The sequence below is a fragment of the Ambystoma mexicanum genome, chromosome 1q, assembly GCF_040938575.1.
Source record: "Ambystoma mexicanum isolate Mex_15411 chromosome 1q, UKY_AmexF1_1, whole genome shotgun sequence".
Lineage (NCBI taxonomy): Eukaryota > Metazoa > Chordata > Amphibia > Caudata > Ambystomatidae > Ambystoma > Ambystoma mexicanum.
In genome coordinates this window covers 48715624-48742831 of record NC_090922.1, presented here as the reverse complement: position 1 = coordinate 48742831, position 27208 = coordinate 48715624, and the positions used below count along the sequence as shown (strand labels likewise).

At 44.0% G+C, this 27208-nt stretch overlaps 1 protein-coding gene across 2 annotated transcripts in view; it reads left to right on the top strand.

Annotated features, from left to right (window-relative positions):
- PMFBP1 (polyamine modulated factor 1 binding protein 1) overlaps positions 1-26739 on the top strand; it is a 1360893-nt gene extending 1334154 nt beyond the window's left edge. For both annotated transcript variants that reach the window (XM_069635509.1, XM_069635508.1), the window contains one exon: positions 25819-26739. In XM_069635509.1, coding sequence (XP_069491610.1) covers positions 25819-25906 — 88 coding nt within the window. In that variant the 3' untranslated portion in view covers positions 25907-26739. The remainder of the gene's footprint in view (positions 1-25818) is intronic.
- Positions 26740-27208: the final 469 nt, after the last annotated feature.

Genomic DNA, 27208 nt, shown 5'->3' with positions numbered 1-27208 from the left:
CTGCAGATGGTCACCAGGTTTCAAAATGCCCAACGTCTCCCATCCTACGACTTTTTGAGGTTGCTAGGCCTCATGGCATCCTGCATATTCCTTGTGCCAGAGGCCCGCCTGAGAATGAGATCCCTTCATTGGGCACTGAGGACTCAGTGGTCACAATTCTCAGGGAGGATGAGAGATCTCCTCCGGATTCCGGACAAGGTAGCCCACGACCATATATGGTGGGCCTCTCCAGAGAACATCTTGAAAGGAGAACTGTTTTGGCAACCATGGCCGGAGATAACAGTAGTCACAGACGCCTCACTCACGGGGTGGGGAGCCCATGCCAACGACTTGACCATCAGCGGTCGTTGGTCTCCATCGGAGTCCAGACTACACATCAACCTGTTGGAGCTGAGAGCCATCAGACTGGCGCTGAAGGCTTTTCTGCCGTCGGTACGGGGGAGAAACGTCCTGATAATGACGGACAATACAGTGGCCATGCACTACCTCAACAAAAGAGGAGGCGTAGGATCACTGCCACTGTGCAGAGAGGCGATGCAGCTCTGGTTTTGGGCAATTCAGGAAGGAATCTCTCTATCGGCAATTCACCTAGCCGGAGAGAAGAACTTGACAGCAGACGCTCTGAGCAGGCAGAACACAGTCTCCCACGAATGGGAGATAGCTCAGGAAGTCCTTCAAGAGATCTTCACCCTTTGGGTAACCCCTCAAGTGGATCTGTTCGCCACCAGTATCAACAGGAAGTGCGACAGATTTTGCTCAAGGGAATTTCCCCCGAGAGGAGCTCTAGGAGACGCGTTCGTAGTGGACTGGGAGTTCCCACTTCTGTACGCGTTTCCTCCGGTCCCTGTCATTCCTCAAATGATCAGGAGGTTGAGAAGGTTTCGGAAGACTATGATCCTAATTGCCCCGGATTGGGCCAGGAGAACGTGGTACCCGGATCTTCTGGACATGTCCATCTGTCCCCCAATTCGTCTACCGTACAGAGAGGATCTTCTCTCGCAGAAGGGAAGTCAGGTTCTCCATCCAGCCATCAAGACCCTCAACCTTCACGCTTGGTATCTGAAAGGTTGAGGTACAAAGATTGGGACCTTCCAGATGACCTCATGGAGGTGTTGCTTTCGGCCAGAAGACCAACAACTAAGACTCTATACCGCTGCCGTTGGAATACATTTTGCAGCTGTTGCAGAGAGAAGAATATCAAACCCTTTTCATGTGGTACACCTGCAGTGTTATCCTTCTTACTTTATTTGGCAAATTCAAGCCTTCAAATTGGCACTATTAAGGGCTATCTCGCAGCGCTATCGATCTTTAAGCGCACTGCAGAGGAGCCATCGTATTTCAAAATTCCATTGGTAATACAATACCTGAAAGGTCTAACTAATGTTTACCCTCCAAGACCATTCCAAGTTCCCTTATGGGACTTAAATCTAGTTTTCAACTTCCTAAAAGGTGCTCCTTTTGAACCACTCCACTCTTGTTCATTGAAGTTTCTCACCCTCAAAACTGTTTTATTGGTAGCATTAACATCTGCTAGAAGGGTTAGTGAAATACAAGCCCTGTCTTGTAAACCTCCTCATACAACTTTTCACAAGGACAAAGTAGTGCTACAGGTGAAGCCTAACTTCCTCCCAAAGGTAGTTTCGGAATTTCACATTACTCAGAAGATTACTCTACCTTCATTCTGTCCTCCTCCCCATCCGGGGAAAGAGGAAGAGAGACTACACAGGCTGGACCCTAAGCGAGCCTTGAGTTTTTACATCAGTAGACTTGCTAAAATTAGACAAGCAGACCAACTCTTTGTAGGTTACGCAGGACATAAGTTGGGATTACCAATAACCAAACAAACCATCTCCAGATGGATTATTTTAGCCATTCTGGAATGCTACAAATTGGCAGGGAAAGAGCCCCCTCAAAATCTAAGGGCTCATTCCACCAGAGGTATGACAACATCCTCAGCTCTTCAAAGAGGGGTACCAATTAGAGACATATGTGCGGCTGCCACATGGTCGTCCGCACATACCTTTACCAAATTTTATAGCCTAGATTCCTCCTCTAGTCAAGAGACTAGATTTGGCAAAGCTGTGTTACACGCTGTTCATTCTTAAAGGGTAATATGGCATCTCTTACTCCCGCCTCCAATCACATACCACTGCTATGGGAGTCTATCATAGATAAGGAATATGTCGGAGGACACAATCCCTTCGAAGAACAAGTTACTTCTTACCATGTAACGTTCTTTCGATGGGATGTTCCTCCGACGTTTTCCTGATCGCCCCTCCCATCCATCCCCGCAGTAACATTTCCCTTGTGGTTGCAGCTTACGCTCCTTCAAGGGTAGTAACCATTCATACAATAACTACTTTACTCTACAAAACGGAACTGAGCAACGGACGCTGCGCGTGGCCATTTATAGGCATGATGACGGCGGCATCGATACGACGGCCGTCGAGGAGCACCTACTCGACGGACGTCGACGCACAACGCCCTCTACTGGGAAATTTTTTTTTTTCCGAGGCCAGCAAGCTGGAGATACAAATATCATAGATAAGGAATACGTTGGAGGAACATCCCATCGAAAGAACGCTACAAGGTAAGAAGTAACTTGTTCTTCTCTTATACATTGCTCTTTTCAAGGAGGACAAAAATGCTCAAGCTGTCAAAACGGAATCTGCGGCCAAAAGAAATAGTAGGGCCGACCTATTGGAACAAATATTCGATGACCTGAGGGCCGGTAAAATTGTAGACTTTCTAATGTCACTAAACACTGGACAAAACAATATAAGGTGCTTCAGATCCTCTCTATATCCGCCCCACAGGCCAGACAACTTGATGTATTGGGATACCCTGCCCAATTTGCAGTATTTCCCCTCAGCTGTAGACAGTCAAATCTGGCTCGCATGATCACCCAACGCTCTCCCTTTTTAGAGCTTAGGAGAAGGTATGGCTGGATCTCGTTCACCTTACTAATAACTGCATGATTTCTATCCCGATTAAGAACAAGTTCCATTAAATCCCCTTTGTCCTTCATTGCCAGATTCAAAATGTGCTGGAGGAGAGAGAACCCGAATGTTACTTCTGGACAAGGACGCAACAATTAATGCTGACCAGGGGTTTTTGACCCAGTTCACCCTATCCAAAACGGTCCTGATAATTAAGTGACATAATGTAGCACAATTATTAGCCCATAGGAGAAGCCAAGAAATAGTCAGCATATGATCATCGCTCCTCCCAGAAAGCCATACCCAGTTCCCTGTGGACTGAAACACAAGCAGCAATCCCAGTAGTCTTCTGAACACTTATTTTCCTTCACCTGTACCTCTAGTGCTTTCGTATAACCCCACAATGGTGCTCCATATAGTGTTGCAGCCTTGGTCTGTGCTGCATAAACTTTTAAAACCAGATCCAGGGGTTGTCCCTGACAGCGGGACAGGAAGCAGGAAGTACCTCTTACACATTGGGCCATCTTCAGGGATTGTTTGTTGACTTGCGCTCGGCCCGTAACCGACTCTGAGAATCTAACACCCAAATAGTCGAATTCCTTAACTCTAGGAATAATATCCCTGTTACAGGCCATAGGGTGCATATTCACCAATCTCTTTCTACCCCCACACCTCATTACAGCAGATTTTAAGGTTATAATGTTTAAACCCAGGTAATTCATGAAGTCCACATAGGCATTTCTCAAAATCTAAAGGGCCCTTGGTGTCCTGGCTATCAGCACTTTGTCATCAGCGTAAGCTAGAACTGGAAAGGCCCTACCCCACTCAACAATATGGGTGGTGTGGGAATATTCACACTGTATTAGGAGGCCATGCTCTTGTGGTTATAGTGTTCAAGAACAAGGTGAAGGTGAAGGTGATGGTGTCACATCTAGCTGGCAGTTTGAACTCTCTAACAAATGTGCTGAGGTGATACATCGGGGTGTCACACGAGTAGAGTTGAACAGAAAAGGGAGACTCAACCTGCTATTTGTATCATTAGCTCTTTTGATTGCTTAGATAGGCAACCCCTGAATGATGAATTATTCTTTTTACTTGTTGGCTAGTCAAATCGGTTGTAATTATTACCAGGCCCATCAGTGCCAAGGACATAGAGCTCTCCAAGTTGAATCCGAGTTTGGTCAATTATGTGGAATTATCTGCCAAAATGAAAGAATGATTATACATTCCCACATCAAACGTACAAAGAAACCTTTCTGCCCGCCCACACGCCTCCAACATTCAACTTGCATGGGTTATTAGCCTTATTAGCTTGACTAGGGTACCAGTTATGCTCTATGCAATAAGGAAAATCCCAGTCTTCAAGTAGGTCCTGACAAGTATATTTGTCCCTACTAGTGTTTGTCTTTTCCCCACTGCACTTTAAGATGTAATAATAAATGTATAGGTTCAGTTAATAACGAATGGTAAGCCGCTGATACAACCCTCTTTCCTTTAGCAAGTAATTATAAATCTGTTTCAAAAGGAGAGGCTAAAGTCCCCCTTGGGGTCCAAAGTTAAATGTGGGTCATTTACAGCTACTAAACTACTAATATTTCCAAAATTCTCATTTTGGAAGGCCACATTTCAAGGACATATTGAGCAACTGTGTGTTGAAAGTGAACTATACTTTATTTTTGCCAAATTCGCCATTAAAAAGATTTTGCATGTTTGTTGGCAAATACTTGTATCATAAGGAAAAACCCTATCTCTCCCTAAAACTAAGGGGTTTCCATACCTCAAATCAAATACTATGGACTTCCACAGAATGTCCATCACACTTGTAACTAATAATAAAGGGGCATAAAGGGACTTCTTGGTCCAGAGGAATGACTCCTTTCCTCTGAACAATGTCCAGTTGTACATGGGAACCTCACATGCGAGAATGGGTATCTTCTCCAGGTTTCAGTTCTCCTCCAAAAGGCCAATATAAAGTTCCAGGTTCAATCAGTTAAAGTTCAAAGTTCTAACACAAAGATCTCTAGGCTACACTAGGGGGAATGACTCCCTTCCCCTGGTTACAGTGTTTGCAATGCCAAGAGGTTTCTCCTCTCTTGACTTCTCAGGGTTCTCACAAACAGCACCAGGCAGAATGACTCTCGTCCCCTGGTTACAATGTGTGCAATACACAGTTTATCACCTTCTTATCCCCAGCCTGCCTAGTGTACTCTCCTGCCAGGCGCTAGGCCATTCTTTCTTCCTCCAACTTGGTCAAGGGCCATATTTTCTCTTCCCCTTATTTGCTCTTCCTGGCACAGCCATCCTGGTTCGCCCTTCACCCAGGTACTGCGTCTTGAAAGATTGCCGAATTATGGATTCTTCATATGGGTGCAGATCCCAGATCTGCTTTTCTCCTGTGGGGTTTTCTTCTCCCTAGCCTTGGTTTACTCTCCTGCCAAGGACTAGGTTTGAGCTGCTTCCTTCTTATTAACAAGCACCTACTTGGTTCTTTCTCCTCCCAAGTACTGGTCCGAGGACGTTGAGGACTGTTACAATTCAAGTACTGGGGATCTATGTTTGTCCTCAGGACCTCCTTTCTACCCCAGGTTGGTGTAGGCCCCCGCCATGGGTCTCACTGGGATCTTCCTTGCTACTACGACCTTAAGATTACTGTCCAATATTACAGGTACTGTCTCTTTTGTTTTTTCCTTTTTCTATCCTGGGACTTCTCTGTGCCCCTTATCTTGTTGGTGATTCTCAGTTGTGCCCAACAAGAACCTTTCACCTTTTTGTTCAACCCTAGGGGTTTTCGGCTTACCCCTTTTCCATAGGTTGTCTCTGCTCATGCCTTCCAACCTGCGCAGGTGTCTCTCGCCTTTGTCGAAACCATAATTCGTACTGCCGCTCTGCAGTCCGGAATCCCTCACAGGTGTGCAGTCAAAAAATCGAAAAAATAATGCCGAAAAAAAGTCGCATTTTTATTTTTTTCATTTAATATTTATTTTTTGGCTCCCGCTTGTAAAAAAAAAAAAAAAAAGGGGAGTTGGGAGGCACCCCCTCCATTTTGAATAAAAAACTTAATAAACAAGAATTTTTTTCCTCGATATTTTGACTTTCGACTTTATTGTTTTCGATTTTATGACTATAAACCTCCCTCACAGGCATAGCGGCTCTGGTTCCCTCTCTAGGGTTCGCCTCCGGATGCCTGCTTCTCCCAGTTCAGTATTGCTTCCACTCCAGGGGACCAGGTAGAGACACTCATGCTGCCCTGACAGCATCCCGGTCGCTTCAGGCATCTGGTCTCAGGCCGACCGCTTCCTCCATCTCCCAGCTCCCCCATGGAGGGTTTGACCCTTGGTTCCTCCAGTGAGGGAGTCTCCAGCTTCCCTCAGTTGCGCACTGGTGGTGCTCAAGGATGGGTCCCCACCCATCTTCTTCAGCACAGCATTCCTTCTCCTAGCTCCTTCTGGGAGGGCTTGACAACACTTCCTGGTTTCCCTCCTCTATTTCTACTCTGGTTGGACTAATTGGAAGCCAGTAACCATTAGACTGTTTCTTGTGGTGCTCAAAGGTGATCTCATGCCTCTGCACTTCTCCCTCGCCACAGTGGTCTTTCAACTCCTCCCTAATCTTCATTGTCTCAGTATTTCTACCCTTCATCTCCCCAGGGTCGGTTATGCTCTTCATAGTCCCAGTACTTTCTAGGGAAATGGTAGGGTGACAATAACTCATGACTCTATTAGGAAAGGGGTTGTTGCTAAGCTTGTAGAAAGGAGATCTAGGGTCAGGTGATACTGCATTCTCTAGATGAGGTCATTACTAGTCCCACAGGTGGTTTCCCCTCCCATGAGATCCACCCACTGACTACCACCCCAAGGGAGACTACCGGGTTGGGGCCTCGCCACCCTGGCCTCCTGGGAAGGGTTTCCCCCGATGGAAGCAGTGGCGATACCCTGGGATTTGTCGCATTCCAAGTGAGTGCATTAGACGTAAGACTTAACTTAATTTTACGTCTAGTATTGTGCATCAAAGCCATATGGGCAAGGGTTCCTTTTTGTTCTTAAATCCACTAACCGCCTTCCATTCCTCTTCTATGTTGGGTTTAACCATATGCCCTGCTGCCTGAATGGACAGTTTGAGAAGGCAGACGGAGTGAACAAACCTGTCACAATTTTGCATTGAAAGATCACCCTGTGATGTATAAAGTCTTATAAAAAAGCTATGAAAGCTCCATTTATCCTTCATTGATCTGAGATAGGCTCTACGGAACCGTATTTAATTGCCATTATATATGTCAAAAGTTGTTTCTGGTTTGTCAGGTGTGCAAGCAATTTCCCTGGCTTATTGCTGTGGTCATAAAAAGCACGACCCATCTTCTATTGAAGATATAATGCCCTGGCTGTGGATAGATTGTAAAGTTGCTTGCTTGCCTTACTAAACCTAACCAGGACAGAGGTTATGCCCTGTATCTAGTCTACAGCTCTTTAATATTAGGTTTTCTCCGAATTGTATACAGAGCCTGCCATCCTCTTCTTTTTAGCTCCCTCTCCATTACAAAGCCCCTAAATACAGCTTTAGTAGTATCCCATAAAACCTTGGGTGTGTTATTTATCGCAATGTAAACTTAAAAGGTGTTTTTCTTTAAAAATGATGCCCCATTATGGGCCGATATCCTGTTTCGATTATTCTCCCACATTGTGGCTTCTGCGGAATGCCCTAGTTCGTGGAACAGAGCTACAATCGTTCCTATTTTCAAATCAGGAACTAGATCAGACCCTGCTAACTATAGACGGATAGCTTTGATTGATTCTTCGGCCAAAGTTTCTGCTAAACTGATTTTGATAGATCTAAACAAATGGGTGGATAATAAGAACTTGCTGAGTGCGCTACAAACAGGGTTTAGGAAAGGGGTGGGGACCTTAATTAGTGCCCTGGCTCTATCCACTTGCACTTCAGATATAGGCAGTGCATTTGGCAAAACACTATACGTAGCAGTTTTAGATCTAAAGGCAGCCTTCAACAACATTGTCCTTGCTTTACTCTGGGGGAAGTTGACGAGGTGGGGGATCTGTCCAGGACTTCTGAGAATGATACAGCTACTATACAGTAACAATACTGTAAGTGTTAGACTAAACACCCTTGGCGATTTATCAAAACCAATCATAATCACAAGAGGGGTCCGCCAGGGTTGTATACCTGGACCCATCCTCTTTAATCTCTTCCTGGCAGATTTGTGGACTGAGGCCTTTTCATGGGCTGTGGGGGCTCACACCCAAATGGGGTGATTTAAGAGTAAACATCATTGCTTATGCGGATGACCTATTTTTGATGGACTACACCCTTGCAGGGCTCCAAAGACTTCTGGATGGGAAGAATGGGTATATGGAGCTAAATCATTTGAGAATGAATCCCTGGAAATCATTTGTGCTAGCTTACTCCACAAAGCGGAGGCCTAAGTCTTGCATCTGGACCTTAAACCAGGCCGCAATCGAGCAGGTCCCTGCGATAATCTATCTTGGGTTCCAAATCTCCCCAAACATTTAAATTTCAGCTCCAAAGGGAAAGAATTATCATGAAAAACTAGGGCCCAGCATCACCCTCATGAAGGCCCTTCGGAGGAAGCTTTGCGACTTCTCCTTTCTGCCATTGATCGAACTGTACAAACTCAAAATTAATGCTATTAATATGTATGGTTGTGAATTTATGCATTGTCAGGACAGATCCTTTTTCGGTAGACTGTAAGGGAACATTTTTAAGACTGTTTTAGGCCTGCCTAAATTCACACCCATTAGTGCTATTAGATTAGAACTCAGCCTCACTCCTTGGTTGGCCCAATATATAAAAGGTTGTCTGTCTCTGCATTTAAAACATATGGGGGCTGAGGGAACTTCCCTTTGTTCCTATATGAAGAACCTTCTGGAGGGTAGTTTGCCTCATACCTCAGCACTAGCCAGGTTTCATAGAAAATGTATTTTTTTTTTTATTGATTTGGCTGAATAATTCAACCTTTCAAACAGAGAAGTTTACATCAACAATAGTTTCATACAATGTAAATCTGAATAAAATTGATTTGATACAAAAAGGTAAAATTGAAATGTACAAATATATAGTTTTACAAAGTCTTGCATTCTTAGCTTGATTGATCATGGATCACATGATTAACAAATTGTACTAACGCAATTTGAACAGAGGGATTCGTACTAGTCAGTAAGTAATTCCAAATTTTTTCAATAGAATATTCTATGTAGAAATTACATTTTGCATGAAAAAATTTGTACCTCACATATTTCAGAGCCGGGCACTCAACCACTAAGTGACATAAAGTCTCAATTGTTTGGTAGTTAAGGCAATATCTACAAAAGGTTTGATCTTGGGGCACCAGATGTCTCCTTCCCAAGATCTGTCTTGTTAAACACAAATGTAGCCGAATGCGCATCAACTGGGTTCTCATATAGCTTGAAGGACATTTAATTAGATATGACTCTGGACTCTGGACTACGCATTTTTTTATGCGAATACTTTACCAAGTCGCAATCTACATATTCTAAGCATTGTTGGCGCGTGTATATCCAGTCATGGTGGTGCAGTTTTAATTTTGCCTTAGTTGGATTCATCAACAATAATTCTATTGAGATGTCAGCCTTAACTAGTATGTCTAATACAGACCATTTCTCCGGGAATTTCAATTTGGAGGTTATCAAATGGTTAGCCAACACACCCAGAATATTGTGAGACGATGCACCAATTAAACATTTCCGGTAAAATGAGCAAAATTTCCATAAAACTTGACAAAATATGGAGATTAGTCCCAGTTCATAACGAATCATTGGGATTGGGGTCGATTGCGGCAATCTCAACAAACCTTTCCAAAATTGAGATTCAAGACGGTCCCAAAAAGTTCTTGGCTTTGGAGCTACAGTCTCTGCTCCATAGATTAGAATGGGAGTTACTTTTTGCTGGAAAATGGCAATTACGTGAGTTAGCGTGAATTTGCCGTATTTAAACAATAAAATTTTGGCTTGGGATATTAACGAGCGATTTTTTGCATCAAGTGTGACATATATATCATCGTTCAATACTTCTGAAAATGGAAGACCTAGGTACTTGTAGTAAGGCACTACGAGTAACTCTTGATTATGCAAGGACCAGGTAAATCTACAAGTTTTTTTAATTGCTGATTTGTGACACACAACAATTTGAGTTTTTTCAAGGTTAATAGTTAAATTGTTCTCAAGAACATACTCCTGCAATTTATTTAGAAGGTTTTGAAGGCCATAGGGTGAACATGACAGTAATACCAGGTCATCGGCGTAAAGCAGCCATGTAACTTTCTGAATGCCTAGCTTAGGTGAATCGGAGATTGTATTCTCAAGTTTCATACCAATGTCTAACAGGAAAAAATTGAATAGTGTAGCCGCAAGGATACACCCTTGCTTTAAGCCTCGCTCAGTTAGAATAATAGCTGTAAGGAGCCCCTCTAAAGATAATCTCACCTGCAAGGAGGTGTTGGAATGTAAGAGTTTTATTAATGTGAGAATTGACGAGGGACACCCGTGTTGATGGAGTTTTTGAAATAGTAAATGCCGATCAATTGAATCGAATGCAATACTGAAGTCAACAAAGGCAACATAAAGATTGCGATTTTCATTAACATATTTTTGTTTGATCAGATTAAGTGCGAGCATGTTTGGAGCAGTGCCAATTCCTTTAATGAACCCAGACTGGAAAGGGTCCCTTTTGAATTTCTGCTGCGTCCAATCATTGAACTCTCGCAAAATAATCCGACAAAACAATTTGCCTGGAGCATCTAGTATAGCAATCGGACGGTAACTTTGAGGCTGCTGACAATCGCCTTTCTTAAACAGTAGTATAATTATAGAATGTCTCCAGGTAGCAGGAATAGTTTGTGTAACAATAATATTTTGAAAGATCTGAAATAAGGCCTCTGCCCATAAATTCGGATTACTCTTGAATGTTTTATTCGAAAGCCCATCTAATCCTGGAGCCTTGGATTCACTCAGTGTTGAAATAATATGCAATATATCACCTTTAGTGAAATTGAGGTGAAATGGCATAATCTTACCAAAGTGAGGCCCCGCAGGAGATGTTATAGGTCGCGCATATATTCTGGTAAAATGTGCAATCCAACTTTGTTCGGAAACATTATGCGACTGTATCAGTGTTTGAGAGTGAGAAGAAACTGAATTTAGTGTGGACCACATCTGAGCTGTATTTTGATTCCGAGTCATGGATAACATGTTCTCTCCATCTTTTTGATAGAGGTTTGCTCGGTATTGGCGCATCCAGTTTCGATATTTTGTTTTAATACGGGTCAAAACTGGGATTCTATATTTGAGAGGAAGAAGGTTAGCTTTCCGCTTTTGTGTACGAAACTCAGTTTTTTTCTTTTTTACCAATATATCAAATACATGATTTCTCAAAGCTGTTTGTCGTTTGGGGTCTTGACTCCTTGGGACAAAGTCCTGCATAAGGTCATAATAGCAGACGTTTGGATGAGAGCTGCTTAGTCATGAGTGGGTAAATGCTGCCACTAGTGAGCTAGTGTAACGTTGTATTGTTGTGTCATGCCATTTAATTCGATTTAGCTGGGAGTTTGCACTAAGCGCTTCAGAGTAAGTAGCTGCATGCTTCAGTGGTGTTGCCAAGGAAGTTTTCCAGTGACTAGTTAGAAGCAAATGATCACTGTCACTTCGAGGCAAGACCTTAAAAGTTATTCCACTCATGAACAACTTTGAGTCGACATATATGTAATCAATAGTAGCTCTTCGCACACCCCTTTGCCACGTGTGACTTGGTGGAACATCTCCTTCACAAGCTCCATTTAACATACAAAAACCCCGTGAGGACATCAAGTCTTCCCATTGGATTATTCTAGAATTTTCCGACGGAACTCGTGCGGAAAAAAGATGCACATTTAGGTCTCCAGCAATTATAGTATGTACAATTTCTGGAGACATCACAATAAAGTCCAACATACAAATCATTTCCTTAAAAAAGAGTTCATCAGTAATGTTAGCATGATTCCAATAGATGTTAATTAAAGCATGTGACATTGAGCAAACAGAAATAATGGTTAGTTGCATGAATGCGTTTGAAGAGTAGGTTGACATAAGTTCTGTGGTAGGACTAATTTTAATGGCAGTTAGAAGACCAGACATCGGCCGACCTTTTTCGCCGCGTACGGCAGGAGTAAAGTGTATAGTATGTCCTTGCCAAATTGGAGAGTTGGTAAGCATGGTTTCCTGCAACATAATTATGTCAAACTGATTAAGGTCTGTACTATAGTTGTTAAACAAATGTGAGTGGCCACAAGAATTCCAGGAGGCAAGGAGTATTAACTTGGCAGGTGATTGTTGGCTTAGTTAACTATTTGATACACAGTTGCATTTACAATTGCATTGAGATATACACTCTCCATTTCCCGAGTTAACCACTGCAGCAGTCTCCTGTAAAGGGTCCCTATGGGGTTCATTTGTCAATGACAAGCCAGGGGTAATCAAAAAACCCATATCAAAAAGTTGGTTTTTAGCAGACCATATAATATTGCGAACTAAACGAGATCGCAATTTAATGCAACTGATTGTTAGAGTGTTTTTTTCAATAAATTCTACTTGTTCAATGTCGGCTGAACTCACATCCTCAAGCTAATCTATATCAGAAAAGATCTCGAGAATACTTTTTCTGTTTAAGAGAAATTGTGGATGAGGAGCTGTGCGACATCCAATAATCAATGAATTCAAGTTGTTATCCCTTACCAGAGGTTTAGGTTGTTTTTTCTCTGGGACAGGTACTTGTTGGAATTTGACTATTGGTTGCGCTGTAATCTTTGGTTGAGTTTTTGGTAATAGTGCTCGCACCATTTCGGCTATTTCTAGCCCATAACTCTCAGATGAAGCATCCTCAATTTTGTTTTTTTGAATTGGATTACCACCTCTTCTAACTTCCTCACCAGAGTGAGTTGCTTTGAGAACATTAGAGCAAGCCTCATAGCAATCATTCAGTGGGGGTTGGACACAGTCATTAGAAATGGTTTCAGAGGTCACATGTGGTACAGGGAATATTTGCTTGGCTCCCAATATGGGAACTTGCACGAAATTGGTCATGTAGGCTTCAACCGCCCTTTTAATTTCTGCTTGTCTAGAGACTTGCTCCTTGGGGGCAGTTGGGTTAGTAGACTCACTGGAAGGGACAATGTCGATCGTAGGAGGAATCACCGGTTCAATGGGTATCGAAGAGTGCTGACTCTCAATGGCTTCCACTAGACCATCTAAAGGCGAGTGAGGTAAAGGGTTAGACAGAGAATTTACATTTCCTCCTCTCGCTCTCCGCTTTTGATTCAAAAGTACATATTTCTTTGTAATGGCAGTAGACATCTTGTTGATTTTTTGCTTTGGGGTGGTAAGTGCATTAATAAACTGTTTTGCAGAGTTTGAAACGTCTCCTTTTCTAGTTTTTATGTTTTTGGACTTCTTTTTTTCCGGAGCTACAATTATTTTTTGATTTAATTTACCTAGGTCTTGATTTATAGGTTTTGTAGCGGGGATTCCGCTCTTAGCAGGTTTAGCAAAAATTGTGTAAATTGGTTTATTGCTTAACTCTATACTAAGTGGCGGGGCATTCAATTCTCCAGTCGCAGAAGCCATTGGGTCAAAGATAATTTTTTGGAAAAAGGGCACTGCATAGGAAGCATCATGAATCTCCACGTTGGAAAGAGACTCTTCTCGATTGTGACCAGCATTAAAAGGAGATGATGCCTTGTCGCAGTGCTTGATTCTAATGGGAGAAGTGGATTTAGATTCAACCGACTGAATGTCTTTTGGATTGGGCAATTGAACAGCGGCTTGCCATGCCATAATAGATGCAATCTGGGCACTTTGTGTATTTAGCTTTTCATTAAGTGATTCGAACAATTTCACTAGTGTGTTCATAGTTGTGTTCATAGCTTCTAGTGCTAGACCCACAATTCTGTTACCCATCTGAGGGGACTGCGAGTCTCTGGGAATAATTTCTCTGATTTGAGATTCTCTGTTTAATGTGTGCCTTGGGGTGGGGTCAAGAAATGATAAAGAAGAGTTAGGCTCTTCGGTACTAACATTAGAAAACATTTTTGGGGAGAATGATCATTTTTCTGAAATGGTTTGTGCTGAGTAACTCGTATGTATGGAGTCTAAATCAATTACCGCTATGTCCGTTTTGTCTTTGTTGGGATTTTTATGATCAAGAGACTGACCACTTATTGGTATTGTAATTATATCATTTGAGGTTATATTATTTGAAGTGGCCAAATACAGCATTTCACACTCAGGAGATTGTAAAGACAAATCAGTTAACTCTACTGTATTTGGGCAAACAACTCTTTCAGCGACATGACATTTTCCCACCTGATTAGCAGGACACAACAGGTTCATCCCTCTTGTTGACTGGCCCAAGAAACAGCTACGAGTGTCCGCCGTAGTTAAATCCTTTGAGGGTTTCGCTGGGGGGGGACACGAGGTCAATTGTTTTGTAGTGGAGCAGTTTCGAGAAAAAAAGCTTTTTAGGGATTTAGTCCGTTCCTTCGATTTCAAGGGGTTGAATTCATCTGTTGCTGATTTTACTGGCATTCCAGTCCGTAGTGAGTAAAGTGGCTGAGTCATTTTTCAACTAAAGTAATAACTAGCAGATCATTAATTAAGAAATAGCTGAGTGAGTGAACACAGCAACAACAGTAAACAAAACGCTGAGTTCTACGGTGAGCTCCGAGCGGCGCCGCGGCGAAGCGGCAAAGCGGGACTCACCGGGACTCACCGGGACTCGCTCGGGTGCGCGCGCGCGGTGCGCGCGGCTCGAGGCTTATGTAGGCCCGCCTCCAACAGGGACCAGCACAAAGCCTAAATAAATATAAAACAAGGTATGAGTAGTATATAGTCCACCTTGTGTAAAAGTGAAGGAAAACACACAGAAATGGGCTTTCTTGAAAATCGATTTCACCTGCTGGGCGTTGTAGTCCACAAAAATCCAAAATCCAGGGCAAAGCAGGGCAGACTGCAGCAGCGTGTAGCGGCAAAGCGGGACTCACCGGGACTCACCGGGACTCGCTTGGGTGCGCGCGCGCGGTGCGCGCGGCTCGAGGCTTATGTAGGCCCGCCTCCAACAGGGACCAGCACAAAGCCTGCTGGGCGTTGTAGTCCACAAAAATCCAAAATCCAGGGCAAAGCAGGGCAGACTGCAGCAGCGTGTAGCGGCAAAGCGGGACTCACCGGGACTCACCGGTATTTATATCCGATATGATTTCACTGGGTGTCTCAGACAGTGAGTACGTGAGAAAAAGGAAAATGATCACATGGGATAGAATTCAAGATCATGGAGGCCTAAATAGATTGACACTGTATAAACGTAATCCCCATTTATTCGTCCCATTGTCTAAGATACAACCCTGTCTAGCAAAGTTTCCATCTAAAAAACATTGAGACCTGTATTTTAAATTTCGATTAAATGTTTTACCCACCTTAGAAGTCATGGAGTCCAAATTGGGCTTGTCCAGAGGATTATGGAAATGTCGGATGTGTAGTTTCGATTTAACCCAATCATTATTTCACTTAGTGTTGGAGTGCCCTTTGTTCCAACAGCAGATAATTAACCACCTAGGGCCCTTTGTACACTCAACTGCTCGTATTTTGTCCAGTGATTTGTGGGAAAGGCTCACGACCACTTCAGATCAGACTTTAATTATTGCTCAAACTTCGCTCCTAGAGGAAATCCTTTTGGGTTTGAAGAACGGAATCGCAGAGGGTGAAGCAACATGGACAGAGCGGCCTTAGTTTTTAGTGTTATCTACTAAACTTTCGAGCATTCACTTGATTTGACTTTTGCTATGAAAGAAGATGTCGTCACTGACGATCTTGGATATTTTTCTTGTGAGCCTTTGAAACAATTTTGAATAACTTTGCATTATCTTGTTTTAATTGAGTGGAAAAGTTTCTTGTAAACTGTAAACACATTTATAATTTTATTTTAAAAACAGTGTTATTTAACGCTGCTTTATCCTCCATGTTAACAAAGGGGGAAGTGAAACATTCCATGACTTTAAAACTATCAGAATTCAAACCCTGCATGTGTACCACCACCGGTTTGCCATCTGAAATGGCTTCAAACAAAATGTCCCCACAAAATCATGACAGTCAAGTTTTGATATAAAAAGAACATCTAAATGAGAGAGTGTCTTCTGCAGTGACTGAAATGTGTAATTCCTGGAGCTAGGATGGACATGTTGCTAGACATCATTAGAGTCCGCCATTTAGCAAAAAGCTTTTCCAGCTGCAGTTAGAACTGCCCCTGCATACTTAGATCTATCCTGAAAAGGGGCAATAACCCTGTCCAATATCCTCCTACCACCATGCAATGGTTAGGATAAGTGTATAGCTATTTAGAAATGATCCTACAAAATTCAGGTTGTCCTTATTGGGCCATAAGCCATCAATAACATTGTATCTCGTTCGTCAATCACAAGAGCCAACATCCTTCCGGGTCCACACGCATATGTTTAGATTGAAAAGGCACATTTTTACTTAGTAAAATGGACACTTAGTTTTTCTTTTTCATTGCCGAGGCATGAAATCCTGGACCCTTCCATCTTTTCGTTTATTTATCAGGTTTGTTACTTTACAGGTGTGTTACAAATTAATTGCTGCATTTTGTTTCCTTAAAGGAATGGGTCGCCCAGAAAATGTTATTGCAAAAAAAGATGGGCAATAATAAAAAAAATAGATTGGCACTTTTTTTTTTAAGTCCTTATGTAAATTTTTGAGCAATTGAAGCTCAAAATTTACAAAAGCAAGCACATGGGGGCATCCATTTTGTGAAATGGATGCCCGCCTGTGCTCGCTTTTGCTTTTGCGGCACTAATGAAGGAAAAGCCAGCCAGCTGTAGTAAACAAAAGCTACCACTGGGTGGCTTTTTCTTCATTGGTGCCGGGACTCGGAGGACGCAGACCGAAGACTACAGGCAGAAAAGCTGCAGCTGCATCTCGGTAAGTTCTATTTATTTTTAAAAAAATAAGCACTAGCTGCGTTTTTTTTTCTCTAAGTTTTCAGGGCTGGAGGAGCCCGGAAAAATTAGAAATAAAACCGCAGCTTTAAAAACGTATTTATGTTTGCGGTAGCTTTTGAAGCTATCGCAAACATAAATACAACGTTATTGTGTTTGAAAACGCTGCGGTTTTTCTTTCTAAGTTTCTCAGGCTCCTCCGGCTCGGAGGAGCCTGAGAAACTTAGAAGGAAAAACCACAGTGTTTTTGAAACACAACCGCATTGTGTTTCTGCCTGCCGTGGCCATCACTTTGGGTCTCCGGTGCTCCGCCTGTTCTGCCTGTAGTCTCCGGTCTGCGTTCTCCGAGTCCCGGCACAAATGAAGGAAAAGCCACCCAGTGGTAGCTTTTGTTTACTACAGCTGGCTGGCTTTTCCTTCATTAGTGCCGCAAAAGCAAAATGGATGTCCCCATGTGCTTGCTTATATAAATTTTGAGCTTTAATTGCTCACAATTTTACATAGGGACTTAAAAAAAAAAAGTGCCAATCTATTTTTTTTATTATTGCCCATCTTTTTTTTGCAATAAAAATTTTTGGGCGAACCATTCCTTTAAGTATGAGAGACCTTTAGTTCATTTAATAGGATTATTCACTCCATTCACGTTCCAAGTGATAATTTTAAGGCTGCAAGCCTTAAAAAATAGTGGTTTTCAAATATAACATTAACGTAATATAGCAGTGAGCTTGGCTCACTGTACAGTGGTGTTCAGAACTCTGCGTCTCATCTTAGGAGGTGTGTCAAATTTCTATCACATGAACATTTCAGGAATCATCTTTGCAGTCTCAACTCGGCTTGTTTCACACTCCTCTGACCATGGTTGGCTTTTGGCTTCGTTCTCTCAAAATAACACGACGACTACAGTTGAAACTGTATCCACAAGGTTCTAATTTTCCCCCTAAATGTGATCAACACTGGCAAGAACCACCATGCATTTTTCATTTTACACATTGTCAAATCTAGCTATCGCTCAGCAAACATATTTCTATGTTCCAACATAGGTTGGAAAAGTCTTGGGGGGGAAAAAATGATTTTATTGCCTTTCCGAATGATTTGTTGTTTGCCCCAGTTTGTTTGCATCAGTTTCTCTTTAACAGAGAATCATAGGAAACACACTGTAATATGTTTGGATGGTTTGTCCACGTCTGGTCATGAGCGGGGTGCCCCGTGTGCTCTCTCCACTTCTGTTGAATCTTCAATAATCATGCCATAGTGCAAATAGCTACTGAAGGCTTTCATATTCTGGCCTTCTACACCTTCTAGTACCCATAGTACTTTGATTTTCAGATCTGACTGTTCCTGAAGTGGATTTCATAGTTTACGAATTTGTAGGCGGAATCATTGTTTCCATCAGAAAGAACATTGCCATCATTTGTTCTTTACTGTGTGGGCTGAGATATGCCAAGGTAAAAACATAATTTCCTTTCCCTCACCATTCACACCACTAACATAATCCTGCATTTACTCCAGAATTGGAGATACCCAGGTTTCATAGATGCAAAAGCAGCGGCTGCCATAGAGTGGGGGAATCTTTTTCTCAATGAAGCGATGAAGAGCTTCTTAAAGTGTACATCTGATAATGGGTTTACCAAGCAGGATAGATTTTAATACTTGCAGCTTCTGCATTGGGTGTACCACAAAACGAATAAAGGGATTTTTACTCGGCACCCAACCGCATCTGAGAAAAACCTAATTCAACCAAGGGATTAATGTTGTGTACAAATTTTACAGCTGAGTATGTTGCTAGCCCAGATGAATACATGCTAGCTTGGCATGGGGATTTGCGTTTATACACGCTCCACTGGGAATACATCTGGGGAAGAATTACAAGGACAACCGTCTCTGCTCAGGCCCTAAATCTTCAATACAAATTCACTTATAGGTGGTATCCCTCTATGAACTTATTGAACAAACTATCAATATAGTTATAATTAGCATTAGAGAGGATACGAAAATAAGGGATCCTTGTTCCATGTTGGATGGAATTTCCCAGCCCTGTGATGCTATGGCTTGGACGTTATATATAGTATTGTAGATATGTCAGGTTATCCCATCCCCAATGATCCTTCCATTTAAATGGATTGCCTTTCTCCTGCAGATTCCTTATCAGATATCTATTCCAGCATCGGCTGCTCAGAAAACTTTTCCGGCCATCGATCCGTCTTGACTCGATGCTTCGATCTTCTGCTCCGGACGTGACGTCGGTCGTCGTACATTTACTGCGTCACTATGCCCCCGTACCTCAGTTCAGTTTTTCCATGCAGTCAGCACACTGCTCGATAACTTGATTTCAGTCTACATTTTCGTCATCTTTTTGCTTGATGCGAGTTCGACCATGTCCACACCCCGAGTCTCTGGATTCAAATGCTGCAGGGACTGCAGCTCGAAAATTTCAGTGACAGATCCGCACGACATCTTCGTGTGGTGCCTCGGCGTCGGTCATGACAGAGGGCTGTACGTCATGTGGCAAGATGAATCTGAATTCCCTCAGGGAACAAGCAGTGAAGCTTGTGGCAGGCGACCTCCCTCTGAAACCCTGGCGCGGTCGACCGTTCGGTCATCGTAAGCCGAAACGGAGGGGCCTACTCCAAAAAAGGAAGAGAGGCATCGGATAAAAACCAAAAAAGATCTCATTCCCAAAGCCATTCGCCCTCTTCCTCCTCCCACAAGAAGAAACAACACCACTGACACTGGTGCAAGTATGATTCTTCTAGTGAACATGGTAAGTCAGCGGGGCCGACGTCTAGGGCTGAATGGGAGGAATTTTAAACCCAGATGCTAGACATGTTTAAAAAGGCAGCTGCAGGTACGGGGAAGCCCTCAATGCAGCAGGCCCAGGTAGCTCCAGCAGCGCCCGGTGACTCCGGCCCGAGCTAAAACTGTCATGATACCATCAGCGTCGCCCGAGCCATCCGGCTCAGTGCTGAGAAAGGCTGAGCTGCCTTTGGCGCTGGTGCCTGCCAGCGCCCTCGTTGCCGAAAACTCAGTTGCCGCCGGCTGCTAAGCCGTCGACCACCAGCAAGTAGTCTTTTGTATCGAAGGGCAGGACCGATTTTGTTCCGCTACATTGCTGGCATTTTCATGGCGATGACGACGATGACCAGGGTGGCTTAGACCCTATGTACTCAGGGGCTGGAGGAACAGATTTGTTTTCGTCAACCACAAAGACCGGGTGACACTCGAAAGTCTTCACAACGCCAGTGACACTAGCGCCAAGTACAGGGCTTTGGTCGGCAGGGTGGTGGATACACTGGGATGGAGTGCTCCAGCCTGGCCAGTCTTTGAATATGACTTAACTGACATTCTTGATGAGGGTCCTACTACTGAGAGGCCTATGCCTTTCAATGCAGCTATCGCTGAACCTATCATCACCTTGTGGCAGCACCCTTGTACCACACCCCCGGTCAACTCTGACTTTTCCAACAAGGAGGTTGGTGCAGGCGGCCTTAGTGTCTACCAGGCCAGCCACATCTATATCCAGTCTCCCAGCTGATAGGGAACTTTAAAAAAGTTGATGGCTTGGCAAAGAAAATGTTTTCGTCAGGCACCATGGTCTTGAAGGTGGTCAACGCCTCTTGCGATGTTGCAACATAGTCTTTTGGTTTGTGGACGGCCATTGGGGAAGCTGCTCGGTATATCCCGGAAGGGGAGATGCAGGAGGGCTTCCAGAGGTTGGTAGGCAGAGAGGTGGCCCAGCAGTCTTTGCAGACGGGCCTTGACGTTGCAGACTGTGTGTGGAGGTCTATGGGGTCGGCCACAGTGCTCAGGAAGTAGTCTTACCTGCATCCATCAGGATTCTCACCCAATGTCCAAGAAAACCTCCTTGGCATTGCTTTCTATGGTGAGAATTGTTTTGGTCCCAAGGCCGACATCTCTGGAGAAATTCAAAGAGTCCAAGCTAGCCGCAAAGTCGCTAGGTCTAGCTGTGTAACAGCCAGCCAAGCCTACCTTTTAGTGTTTCATCAAGGGGTAGAGGCTATCGGTGCTAGGACCCCTATGGCAGGAAGGCCCAGCTCTCGCAAGCCAGGTAGGGGCAGGGGACCTCGAGAGACAAGCAGACAGCAGTAGCAGCTCTGCCCTCAAAGCTTTGATTTCTCCCCCCACGATTCCCCGTTAAGAGGAAGGATAACCAGCACTGGGCCCAATGGCGGGAGATTACCTCTGACACCTGGGTTCTTCAGCTCATGCAATGGGGTTACTGTCTGCCTTTCTTAAAAAGGTCAGCAGACCACCACCACCTCATCAACTGTAATGGGAGATTCAGGAATAACTGAGCCCTGCTTTTGAAGTGTGCTGTGGATAGGTACCGCCTGAGCAGAGAGCGTCGGCTTGGTATTCCCGGTATTTCCTGGTATGCAAGAAGGGGGAGGACTCCGTCCCATCATGGACCTCAGGTCTTTGAAAAAATTCCTGAGGAAAGACAAGTTCAAGATAGTGACGTTGAGAGAAATTCTCCACATTCTTGAGTTGCAAGACTGGCTGGTGTCCATAGATCTCCAGGACGCATATTTTCATGTGCCGATCCACCAGAAGCACAGGAAGTTCCTGAGATTCCTCATAGGGGATAAGCAATACCAATTCAAGGTGCTCCCCTTTGGGTTTACCTCAGCTCCGAGGGTATTCACCAAGCTCATGACAGTAGACCCGAGTCACCTCAGAAGATCCGGCGTCATGTGTTTCTGTACGTGTACCACTGGCTGATGCAAGGGAAGTCCATGGAGCAGGTTTTGTCCCATCTCAAGGACACCTGCTCGCTACTCCACAGGCTGGGCTTATCCCTGAACTTGCAGAAGGAATTCCCACACGACACCAGCACAGAGGCTCCAGTTCATTGGAGCAGTACTAGAGACTCGGATGCGGTCCAACTCTTCCAGAACCAAGCCACCTTACAATAGGCTTCCTTCCTCCACCTCTTAGGTCTCATGGCCTCCTGTATTTTTCTAGTGCCAGAGGTCAGACTGTGGATGCAGTCTTTGCAATGGCTCCTGCCGTGTCAGTGGTCCCAGCACTTTGAGGGTTGTTCTCAGGGATGTTCTCAGGGTGTCAAGGTCGGTAGTCGGCGACCTCTCGGTGGACCAGCAGCAGCAGCAACAACATGTTGGCGTGGGATCCTTTAGGACCTCTGTGGCCCGAGATCAAGGAGAGTCACGGCATAATCCCTGAAAGCTTGGGGAACTCACTGCAAGAACTTGCAGGTGAGCTACCTTTGGTCAGCGATGGAGGCCAGGTGGCACATCAACAGACTGGAGTTGTGAGCCATCAGGTTAGCCCTGAAGGTGTTTGCACCTTCTCTGAAGGGGAAGCATGCCCTGATTTTGACTGACAGTACAGTGGCCATGCACTACCTGAACAAGCACTCTCTCCCCACTTTGCAGAGAAGTGATGCAGTTGTGGTTCTGGCTATTGGAGAATCAGATCTCGGTCTCAGCAGTCCATCTGGCGGAAACAGAAAACAGTTTGGCGAATGCTCTGAGCAGGCAGAGCACCGTCTTACATGAGTGGGAAATGTGCCAGGAAGTCCTGGAGGTGGTCTTCTCTCGCTGGGTACCCCAGCAGTGGATCTGTTTGCCACGGAGGCCAACAGGGAGTGCAGACAGATTTACTTGAGGAAATTCACAGCAAACATTGCGCTAGGGGATTCGTTACTAGCGGACTGGACCTTCTCCCTCCACTATGCCTTCCTTCCGATTCCCGTCATTCAGTGGGTTCTCAGGAGGTTTCGAGCAACCCGGATCTTGATCGCCCAGATCTTGATCTCCCCAGATTGGGCGAGGAGGACATGGTACTCGTACCTTCTTGACGTGACCATCTGTCCACCTCTGAATGCCTCCTCCGGATCTCCTATCCCAGTTGAAAGGTCAGATGCTCCACCTGAACCCAAAATCCCTCAACCTACATACGTGGCTCTTCAGATGATGAGATATGAGTGGGTCCTCTCTGAGAAGGTACTCGAGGTGCTGCTGGCTGCATGCAGATCATCAACGAGATGACTTTATGCGTGCAGATGGAGCAGATTTGAGGTGTGGCGCAGGGAACGCAAGATTGACCCTATTTCTTGCCCCACCACTACAGTGATGGAGTTCATTTTGTCACTGGCCTCTTCGTGCCTTCAGGTCACCACAGTCAAAGGATACTTGACTGCTTTTTCTGCATTCAAAATGTCGCCGGATCGAGGATCCTTCTTCATGATCCCGGTTCCTACAGGGCCTTGTGAATACGTTTCTACCTACTCCCTTCATCGTTCCTGACTGGGTCCTGAATTTGGTCCTCACCTTTCTTATGGCGGCTCCGTTCGAGCCTTTACATTCATGTTCTTTGCGGTTACTAACCTTTAAAACCGCTTTCCTGGTGGCCATCACATCGGCCAAGCGGGTCAGCAAGCTGCAGGTCCTATCTTGCAAGCCACCTTTCCTTCGTTTCTTTCTAGAGAAAGTTGCTCTAAAGGTGCGGCCTGGATTTATTCCCATGGTGGTGTCCAAATTTCACTTGTCCCAGGCCATTAACCTTCTGTTTTTTTATCCGCCTCCCTCCAAAGAGGAAGAGTGATTCCACGGGTTAGACCCTAATAGGGCTTTGGGTTTTTATGTGACCAGGACGGCAGAATGCAGGAAAGTTGACAAATTGTTTGTGGCCTTGTCTGTGGCTAGGAAAGGCTTGGCAGTTTCAAAACAAACCATCTCACGGTGGATCACGCTGTGCATCTCGGAATGAAAGAATTACCTCCAGGCATCAGAGTCCATTCCAGCAGAGGGCTCTCTACCATTACGGCGCTGCAGAGAGGAGTGCCGGTAGAGGACATTTGCTGGGTTGCGACCTGGTCTTTACTACATACTTTTACTAAGTACTACAGCCTGGACATTGCCTGTGGGGCTGACGCTCGATTTGGAAGAGCGGTTTTGCAGAATCTTCTGCTGTAAGGTGCTTTCATCTTGCCTCCAACAAGAGTATTGCTTTGGGAGTCTATCTGATGAGGAATGTGCGGGAGAAAGGCAATTCATTGAAGGAGAAATTACTTACTGTAATGTTCTTTCTATGGATTCTTCTCCTGCAGATTCCTAATCACCCTTCCCGCCCATCCCCGCTACGAAAGTGTCTGCGGTCAGTGGCTGTCTGTCTCTTGAGAGGAAAGAGGTGAACGATGGTTTCAGGTACTACTGTCCTCTTTTGGTTGAGTGCTGCATTCCTTCTGCAGTCTCTATTTCCCACAACAACAAAAAGAAATCCCAGTTGAGATTTTAATTTTCTATTCACTTTTGGCTGTTTGGACTCATCGCTAGTTTTCCACTGCAGTGACTAAGCTGGCTGGGGGGGGCCAGGGAGGAACTGAGGTACATATAGTGACACACTATATGTATGACGACTGACGTCACGTCTGGGGCAGACAACCAAGCATCGAGTCAAGGCGGATCAACGTCTGAGTCGAGATGCACTACGCCCCCTGTCAAAAGGTTTTCCAAGCAGCTGCCGCTGGAATGGATATCTATCTGATGAGGAATCTGCAGGAGAAGAACCCATAGAAAGAACATTACGGTAATTTCTACTTTAGATTTGGGCTACATCCCAGGAAATCAATTATTGTTGATTTCCCAGACGTTATCAAAATACTGATGAAGCGAGACAGTGTATCCCCCACCCCCAATTATGGGTAAAACCCAACATGCCCACAAAGGTGATGTGGCTGTCTAGAGTTTGGCAATGACGAACACCGTAAAAACATCAGTAACTGTGTCTTCTATACTCCAACAAATGTATGCAACATGATCCGCTGTACAAACTCTTTTCAATGTGACAAACAATATATGTATAATACACTAAGGACACTGCTAGCTTTGTCTGTATTCTTTTTATGTGTAAGGGAGGGAGTGATGAGGGGCTTTCGGGGAGGTGGAGAAGAAAATTGTTTAAAATGCTAAAAATGTCTCAGAGTAATATAAATGTATAGCACGTAGGGTTTATAGCTGGTCAAATAAACATTGGTTGTAAAATTGTGCAAAACAATTTAGTGAAGTGTTTGGAGTTTGTCACCCACTTGAATAATGCAAATGCTTGCTAAGCACCTGTAATACCACATCCTTAAAAACTAGATACAGTGGCTATTTTTTCTTGACCACATCTTAAGATGTCAAAACCTACCCAAAAAAAGAAACAAAAGAAACCCTAAGGCCAGATGTTAAATATCTCAAAATCACTCTTCGAAGATGCCACACACTTGTATTATCTGAACCATTCTGAGTCTAGAATTATCCAGTGTAGTTCAGAAAACAGAAGGAGTCCAAGATCATCTTACCTAACCTGTTACCGCTCTACTTTTAGAAAAAGAAAGCGAGTGAAGGTTCAATAAATGTGGCTTTGAGAACACAAAACCTTCCCTTGATTAGGTTTGTGGATTCCGAAGTTGAAATATATTAAGATCCTGCCTAACAAACAAGCCGCAGGTGCAAGCTCAATTTGAAATGGGTGCATAACAAATGAGCTTAATATAGTCCCTTTCCCTGTGACCAAAGGCAACATCTACATTCATGTCTTCTTCTGGGATGAAGAGCATTGTTTTCCCTGTCTGAAGAATGATAGTTATGTAGGGGTGGTGGTATATTGTCTGACTAGCAGCACTAGACCCCTTCTGATACATAGAGAAGAAGACCAAATGTTTGAACAGGCCTACCTTACAAGTAAGTAGATTTTCTGATGCATACAGTAGAAGAGTAAAATAATTGGCACACGCCTGTCTTGCAAATAAGTTGATTTGAACTTGTGACAAGACACCCAAGATTATAAGATTAAGACATCTGAGATTTGTCCTTTTTTTCTTTACAGTTCTCTTTGTTCAGCCCGGAGAGCGTTTGGCAGTTCTGGAAACCTGCGGAAATGCAAAGTTCTTGCTGCTAACTGGAATGTGAGTTAAGAGGGAAGAACCTTTGCTGGCACATGTTCTACGTTCATGGATTCCCAGTCGCCACTTTCCAGCGGCACAAAATAATCTTCATTTCAGTTTGCCACTCGCGTACCTTCAGAAAATAGGCCACGTGCTGTAATGTGAGCAGTGATTATAAGTCTGAAGTGCCAGGATAAATCAATACGGACATATCGGCTGGGCCACTAGAGATCAGCTATAGATTTTCATTATCCTCTCCTGCAGTCATCCATACATTTGAATTCAAACTTTAAGCCATACTGGCTGTTGTTTGAAGAATTGTGTGTGATACAGGTCCCTTAAGTTAAACTAAAGCCTGGTCCTCACTGGAGAGAAGATCGGATTTGGGGTCCAACTCTGCACATACGACCTTCTTCAATGGATGCCCATAGGACCACTGTCTGCAGAAGCAGAGTATGGTGGCAAAAACTCTTAACCTGTGACACTGGATGTCCCTTCGATAGATACACTACGATCAGGACTGCTGCTTGCAAGTGTCTGTTGTCTAGGAAAGTAATGGTTTCAGAAACCAAGGTCTCTAGTTGACTGTGTCTTTGTGTTCATTCTGTGCTGTCCAAAGACTATACCAACATTGTATGTGTTGTTTTCTGAAAACTGTGACCAATGCAAGTGTTACTCTTCTAAATGTTATTTTTATCTGCCCATGGACTGTAGCACTTTGCGCTTTGCAATCAATTAACGTTATTATAAATTTTCTTAAAGATGTAAATTATAACTTTTTTTAACAATGTGTGTATTTTTAATGTTTTATTTTGAACAAGGACTGAAATTGTGGTATGAATAAATCATACATTTGAAACAGAGGTTTGCAGTGATGTAAATTCAGTGTCTTCTGTAGTCAGGAGCTGCATTTGCTAATTAAGTTGGGTACTAGTTTCATTCCACAATCCCTCATCCAAGAGCATACATTTCTAATGGACAAATTCCTCTCACAGATTACGTATCTTTTGAAATATCTTCCTGGCGGATTCCATGCCAGAAACATTTTTTTCTCCCGCCACCAGATGGCACTGCGCAGCTGAGGCAAGCCCCGCCAATGCCATCTCATGCTAGATTGACATCAAGTGCATAATTACTTGGACCGCAAGCACCATTTTCCTCAGTTCCTTTTTCAGAAGCAACGTTCTGGAACTTTTCCGCTCACGTGATGGTCCTTCTAAATTCAAAATCAGTCTTCTCCAAAGTCAAGTTTCGGGGGGCCTGCAAGTAATCTCATCGTTAGATGTCGGTGACAAATTTGCACTCATTCACTGACATAGAGGAGTGCAGATC